The sequence below is a fragment of the Limulus polyphemus genome, unplaced genomic scaffold (assembly GCF_000517525.1).
Source record: "Limulus polyphemus unplaced genomic scaffold, Limulus_polyphemus-2.1.2 Scaffold2700, whole genome shotgun sequence".
Taxonomy (NCBI): Eukaryota; Metazoa; Arthropoda; class Merostomata; order Xiphosura; family Limulidae; genus Limulus; species Limulus polyphemus.
In genome coordinates, this window is record NW_013668310.1 from 135,890 (window position 1) to 143,822 (window position 7,933).

The window sequence follows — 7,933 nt, forward strand, 5'->3', positions numbered from 1 at the left end:
GGTGAAAAAATTATTTTAGTATATTTTCTGAAATAAAAAATACTATAACAATATTTTTTCCCATAGAACCTTGTGAAGGTATACGTGTGCTACATTACCAAATGAAGGTTTGAAACATCGATAGTACTAATTTGTATAATTTGCTGATGATGTCACCATAACAACTGGTTTTATTTGATTGATAAACCTTTTAATTTACAAGTAATCCATATAAATAAGTAAAGCATACACATGTATTTAACAATATGTTATGTAGAACAGTAATCCATTCTTAAAAATTTTAAATACAATTAAAACATACACATTGTTTAAGTACACATTTTATGCTGTGTACATTGTTCATATAACTACATACAATAAGCTTTAATTGCAAGAGTGTCTTATCTTCGTCAATTAACTCTCGGTAAAAAGTGGGTCAGTTTGACTTACCTTGGAAGTGTGAAACTATATATAGTATAACTCTGAATTTGTTAAATGTGTCTCTACAAAATTTGGCAAGCTTTTATTAAACATTGTAAACTGTTGTATAAAACAGAGTGCAATAACAAAACAATAACATTGTTAACAGTTGAAATTATGAAGATCTGGCAACAAATGGTGCATTCAAAGAAGAGAAAAAAAGGTATTGTTAATTTTATTTCATATTTTTCAACTTCTATGTAGGTTGACAAATTTGCTATACTTGGTGTTAGAGAAAATAACAAATAAATATACAGATTAACAGAAAAAAAATTCTGATATTCATTTAGGAGGTTCTAGAGGTTAAACAAGTGAAATATGAAAACTGTAAGATGAAAAATAAGTATTTTTAACCTTAACACAAAAAATCTCCTTTTAATCTGACTGACTCACTAAAGGCTTCATAAATTCACTGACAAATCTTTAGTAGAAATACTTGTATAAAAAAATCAGATTTTTTTCGGGTAAGCCATTTATTACTCTGTGATAACCAATAAGTCACAGAGGGAGCCCATATCTATTTCCCCCCTCACAGATAAAGTAAACATATTAATCAAGCTACACATAGTTTGAGCTCATGAATTTAAGTTACTAAGCTCATAACGTTTTAGATTATTTTATTTTTGTAGCTTAAGAAGTGTTTAATTTTTTACATTATGGTTACTTTTGTCTACTACACGCATTGCAGGGTCAAATTAACTTAGCTAAGCCTAACTCATCCTGAGACATTTCTTTTCAAGACTTATTGTGATGTAACTAGTTCACAAACATCTTTTCCTCTAGCAACATATCACCAAGTTAAACTTTTGTTATGCTATTCTGATCTCTACACAAATCTCAACTGAACTGGAAGCCACATTAGCTTACACAGTTGAAAAAGACAAAAAAATAGCTTTCATTATATATATGTTTAGATCGCTATCCTACAACTTCTGAAAGCTGAGATTTAGGCAATTTAAGCATCACACCATGACAACGGAGGTTGAGGAATGGTGATTGGCTAAAGTCAATAAAACTACACTTGTATTAAAGTTATAAAGTCAGACTCAGATTAGCACTATGTTGTTCAAACATTATTTTCCCCATAATGTTTTCATTGGGAGCATGCTGAAATGAACCGAAAATCAGAATTTTAAAATTTTTTGATGTATAAATTTAAAACAAAATTTTTTTGTTAAATGTATGGAAGAATAACTAAAGTTTGTTTTGTATAATTTTTTGATTCAATGGTGCAGTTTTTGCCCTTGAGGTGGGATGCATCAATCAGGGTGTAATAGAGTTAATAATTTTCACCTAATTATCTAAATGACACATTGGATTTAGTATCAAACACTTCTACATTACATATTTTTCACAATTGTAGTCTATTTGGTAAAAGTGGATTAATGTACTGTTACAAATCTGTTGTTGCATTTTTTGTGTTCAAAATAACGTGTTTTATGCAGTTTTTAGGTTTTGTTTGCTTTTATTTCTTTTATTAAAGCCTAAGTGTGTCTTAGGTGAATGTAGTCTCATAGCTCTGTATGTTTTAAGTTGTGGGCCTGATTTTTTTTTCCTAAATCAATTTCCAAGATAAGAACTTTTTATTACCAGGCTTAAATATCACAAATGACAAAATTTTATGAGCACCTGTAAAAGTTTTTCCAAAGTTTCAAGCCCAGCATGGCCAGGTGGTGTGGGACTAGAGGGAAGGCGGCCAGTCATCACCACCCACTGCCAAGTTTTGGGCTACTCTTTTACCAATGAATAGTGGAATTGACCACCACTTATAACGCCCCCACGACTGAAAGGGCAAGCATGTTTGGTGTGACGGGGATTTGAACCCACGACCCACAGATTGTGAGTCAAGTGCCCTAACTGCTAAATTAGGGACGGCTAGTGCAGATAGCCCTCGTGTAGCTTTGCGAGGAAACCCAAAGGAACAAACAAATCAAAGTTTCAATTCTTTAGATTTGTTTTTGTTTTTTTTAAGTTGTATTTCTATTTAAAACAAAACTTGAGTGTGTAAATAGTAAAGAATCTAATACAGATCAGTTTGATTTCTTAGATTAAAAATGCTGACATTCCAAAACGTACATTCAAATAGAACCATTACTTTTATAAGTAAAGTAAACCATTATTACGAGTGTAAAAAGTTACTTTTAATACAAAAAATTTTATATTTAGACAGAATGTGTTAATAAACAACATAATTCAACTAATTATTGTTGAAATTGCCTTGACATCTCATTTGAGTTATTCTCAAAATGAGTTTTTCTTATCTGATCAACATTAACTTTGAAATGATGGAGAATTAATACTTAATTCATTGCTAGATGCTGGAAAAATATCCATATGAAAGAAACGCTCAATAAATCGTACACAGATGAACTTTAGCAAAGTAAACAAAATGAACAATCATCTATTAAATTTTCTTGACATAGTTTGCAATTAATATTGATAGGTTAATAAATGTTCCTATTGCATATTTTAAGCTTTTTTTTGTTGTTTTTTTTAGATTACGTTAAAGTTACCATTCTAAGCCTAATTGTGAAATTTCTTTATTTGTTTCCATTGTTATAACTGGGACAACTGTAAGTTTACAGACTTACGACAGTAAAATCGAGGATTTGATTCCCTGTGATGGATACAGCAAATAGCCCAATGAGGCTTTGCTCTAAAACAAACCATTATTATAAACTTAAATTCTTCCTTGAAATTATATAGAATATGCTTATATGATTCATTGTATGTTTATTTACAGATCACCATCTACGTAACTATAGTAATAACAAGCCGTATTTGCCATGTTGTGTGCTTCTTAGACAAGTTAGTCATTGCACATTTGCAGGTGTAGTTCTACCTTAAATATTTATGTTTTACTGTACAATATTTAATGCAGTGATTCTATTACATAAAAATAGATGGGAATTTCTATTTCAGGGGAATTTTTTCATTCCGTATACAAGCTTCTTCATGTCTATGTAAGTAAACTGTGTGATAATGAAGACGTGGTTCCTTCATATGAGAGAACTGGAGCTCTTGCAGCAGGGTTTGCTACTCTTGTATCACTTTTGACACCAGAAAGGTTGAACGAGGAATTGTTTGACAGGGGTATGTTATATGACCTTGATAAAACATTTCTGTATGATTAACTTTGTAATGTTTTTAAAAACATGATTTTGTTGTCTTTTCACCATTTTAGGAAAACTGTTTTTACTGCATTCAGTGGTTTGAAAGTTGACAGACCTGCAGTTAAAATCCAAATGGGAATTTTACTGACATATTTTTCTTTTACCATTCTGTGAAATGTATAGCCATTTGATAATATTTTTGAAAAGCTAAGTGTTATGGGCAGTCTAATAACATAAAGTTTTGGATTTTATGAAGTTTTATTGAACAAGTACTTAGATACACATTTTCTTCCTTCATTATACCATGATTGATGCATAGCTTTCACTGCTAAATTAGGGATGGCTAGCGCATATAGCCCTCTTGTAGCTTTGCGTGAAATTCAAGCCAAACCAGACCCAAGCGAAGCTGGATACTTTCACTAGTCTATAATATCAAAAGGGCATGCCTGTGTGTGTGTGTGTGTGTGTGACTGCCATAGCTTCAAGAGGAAAGAATCTAGAAACCTGAAATTTTACACCCATACTAAGTGGATCTTGAGGGTGTGCACCTGAGTATTACTTTACCACATAAAAAAAATATGTTGGTAAAATTCCCATTTAGATTTTAACTTTTCCATTTGATATTGAGAAAAGAATGGGTGAAATTTGATGTACATGGCATACAAGCATTTTTAATCAAATAAAATTTTTCTTTTTAACTAGATTTGTACAGTATTTCATTTTAAATGAACCTTACTACCAAATAGTTGGGTGAAAACAGTACTATCAAAGAGTATAAAATGGAGTTTTTTTTTTTGACTTGTAATAACTACATCAATTGTTCAAGGAGTATATAACCCAAAATAGTAACAATGTATCCTCTGTGTGCATTTGTGAAGTATAATTAGTGTCACTTCAAGCCCTTCTGTAATATACCCATACTATGGTATAGCAAAGTTGTATACTTAATTATACATAATTTATTGAAATAGAATATATGTATGTTAATATTTTCAGATAGAGATTTCCTGTCATGTCTAAAAACAATGTTGAAGTCTGTCCAGAAAAAGATTCTTGTTTATAAAAAACAGACTTCACTTGAACAGTCGGAGAATAGTGCCACGTCACAGAAAGACACAGAGGATGATGTAAATGAAACTGTCAAAGAATCAAAGAATATCAAGAAAAGTATAAATGAAAAAACTGATGCACAAAGTACTGATGTTACAAGTTCTCTAGAAATTCTAGAAGATTCCTTATCTCAGCTGTGCGTCATAATAATACCTTCAATTAAACAAGTAAGTCTCTTTAATGAAGTTTTTCATTTTTTCAGCAAAAAAGCTTATCATTCAGTGAAATATATAGCCACTTGATAATATTTTTGAAAAGCTAAGTGTTATGGGCAGACTAACAACATAAATGTTTTGGTTTTTATTAAGTTTTATTGAACAACTACTTCCTTTATTTTACCAGGATTTATGCATAGCTTTCACTGCTAAATTAGGGAGGGCTAGTGCAGATAGCTCTTGTGTAGCTTTGCGTGAAATTCAAACCAAACCAAACCCAAGCGAAACTGGATACTTTCGCTGGTCTATAACATTAAAAAGGCATGTCTGTATGTGTGACTGCCATTGCTTCAAGAGGAAATAACCTAGCAACCTGAAATGTTGTACCCATACTAAGTGGACCCTGAGGGTGTGCATCTGGGTATTACTTATCCACGTGCATGTGTGCATCTTTTTAAAGAGGCAAGCTAGTGAAAACCACATAGATAACAAGTAGTTCCTTATATAACAACTCATAATATATAGAAAAGCCAGTGCATTTTGGTAACAATGCATCCCAACAATGGCTTTTACGTATATAGGTTATACTTTTATGCTAAAATGGGTTCAGAATACATGCACTAACAACCTAATAATCCGAGTGAAGTCAGCCACTTTTGCTAGTGTATAAATATATATATATGGCCTGGTGGTTAGGGTGCTTCACTTGTAATCTTCTAGTTGCAAGGTCAAATCCCTTCACCAGACATGCTTGTCTTCTCAGCCATAAGGTTATATTAATGTGACAGTCAATCCCACTTTTTGTTGGTATAACAGTAGCTCGAGATTTGACAATGAGTAGTGTTGGCTAGCTGCCTTTCTTTGAGTCTATAGCTTCTAAATTAGGGATGGCTGGTGTAGATGGCCCTTGAGTAGCTTTATGTGAAATTCAACAAACATGTATATATAAAATCTGGATCAGAGGTGATATTTGATTCATTTTTCATTTACAATACTTTAAAATAAAAGAAATGTTATCAAGCTTACAAGATTATTTCAACATTTTTGATGTAAAACACAATCAGTAAATGTTTATTTCTCTTCAATTAAATAACAGAAATATCCTTAACTAAAAATGGTCAATCGTAAATCTTAATATGTTGAGATAGGAAAAAGATGCACCTTCCATCTAGTTAAGAAACGTGTTTGGTCATCAAACTTAGTTATCAGATGTAATAAAACAAATATTCCATAATGTGAAAAAGGTATTTAAAGAGGAGAACTCGATAAGCAGCATAGCCATTAATCAAACATTGGTAATGGTTTGTCTCCAAATTCTAAATAACCTGCAGTTTAATGAGTTTTAAAATTTATACAGAACAATAAGAATAGTTAAACTAAAATGTAATCTCTAAGCCTATTTCCAGTAATTTACAATTAAAAAACCAAGAATTTACAAGTTTTCAATTTAGGGAATGAAATTTGTCCTTAAACTGTTTTTTGCATTTTCATTTTACTCCAAGGTGCAAGTATAAATGTCTTCATCGGGTTATTTTATAGACCATTTATTTCATCAGTTCATTAAGATAAATCTTACCGTGAGTAATACACACATTTTTGGAAAGTATTTCTACAAAAAATTCATTCTTAGTTGAATAATTATTCTTCAGGGATGAAATGAACTGTACATATGATAAAAATACCACTTATAATTTCGAGTTAACTTATCAGATTTGTAAGAAAACTTGAATTTTTGTAAAATATTAAGCTAATTTTGTAATTTTTGGAAACTAGAAAACTAAATTAATACCTTAAAGCTGTTACTCCTGCATACTGTTTGTCAGAATTTTGAAAAGTTTTTTTTTTACTAGTTGCAGGTGCATCTTAAGTTTAGAATTTGAGAACTTTTTGTATAGTTGTAAACTTTTTCCTATTTCAACAGAAATAATGTAAAATTACCAATGTTTTTTACATAACAGTTATGAAGACATTAAGGTTTATATAGTGAATAACATGTATAAAATAAAACAGTTTTTAACAGAAATGCAGGCAGGTTTTAAGTGTTATTTTGTTATGTCAAACACATGAAATACCTTGCAGAAATAAATGATTTTGTAAAACCACTGTTTACAGCACTTGGAATTGTTTAATCAAAATATTTATGTACTGATAAAATCTGTTTCTTTTTCATATCTATATACAAAACTTCCTTTTTTTTCTAGTGTTCATATTTTTTTTTTTTTTCACGTATTTGCAGGAAGATGAGGTCAAAAAAGCTTTACTGGAAGCATTAAAAGTGTGTGCAAAATCATCAAGTCAAGGTGCTACTTCCAAAAACTTCTCACCTTCAGTGTAGTTATTGTTTTTCTGTGTTTTGTAAGACATGAAATTCTTAGTAAAACTGATTCAGTATTCTCCAGTTGTCTGGTTATTATTATTTATTGTGTATGTGGTAACATGTGTGAATGGTAAATATATTAATGATCAGACATCTTTTGTAACATCACAGTTAGCAACTGTAGTAAAATAGTCCGTTATTAAATCATTCCACTATCATTCAATGATACACTTATGACAAAGCTTGTTAAAGTGAGGATCTAAGATGTAATATTGCTATCATTTTATTTCCTAGCTGATTGTATTTTTTTATAATGAAACATTTTATAATTGCCATTCATAATTTTTGAGTTTGAGCATTTTTAGAAACAAGTTTATCTATGTATTTATGTAATACAGGTGTTCTGGTTGATTAAGCATTCAGACTTGTGGATATTGAGATATTCTTGGTTGCAGCCATTTTTATAATTATACTATTTTTAAAAACAAGTCCCCTGCACTGGTCAGTGATAAGTTTACAGACTTACAATGCTAAAATCTCGGGTTTGATTTCCTGCAGTAGACAGAATGCAGATAGCCCATTGGTAGATTTGTATGAAAATAAACTGACCAGAAAGTCTGGCTTACAGGGTAATTGACGGGGATAGGGATAAAGAAAGGTTTTACAGTTGGTCAGACACCCTTTGGCTTGGTAATAAATCATTTTTAACTAACCACAACCCACAAAACATTTGCAGCAGTTTACATGCTCTTCACTTGAATTTTTCTTATTCTTTCATT

General features: G+C 30.9%; 1 protein-coding gene across 1 annotated transcript in view; it reads left to right on the forward strand.

Moving 5' to 3' along the window:
- LOC106467671 (protein SAAL1-like) overlaps positions 1-7,231 on the forward strand; it is a 17,293-nt gene extending 10,062 nt beyond the window's left edge. The window contains exons 6-8 of the mRNA XM_013928043.2: positions 3,382-3,552; positions 4,569-4,849; positions 7,074-7,231. Coding sequence (XP_013783497.1) covers positions 3,382-3,552; positions 4,569-4,849; positions 7,074-7,172 — 551 coding nt within the window. The 3' untranslated portion in view covers positions 7,173-7,231. The remainder of the gene's footprint in view (positions 1-3,381; positions 3,553-4,568; positions 4,850-7,073) is intronic.
- The last annotated feature ends 702 nt before the right edge of the window (positions 7,232-7,933 follow it).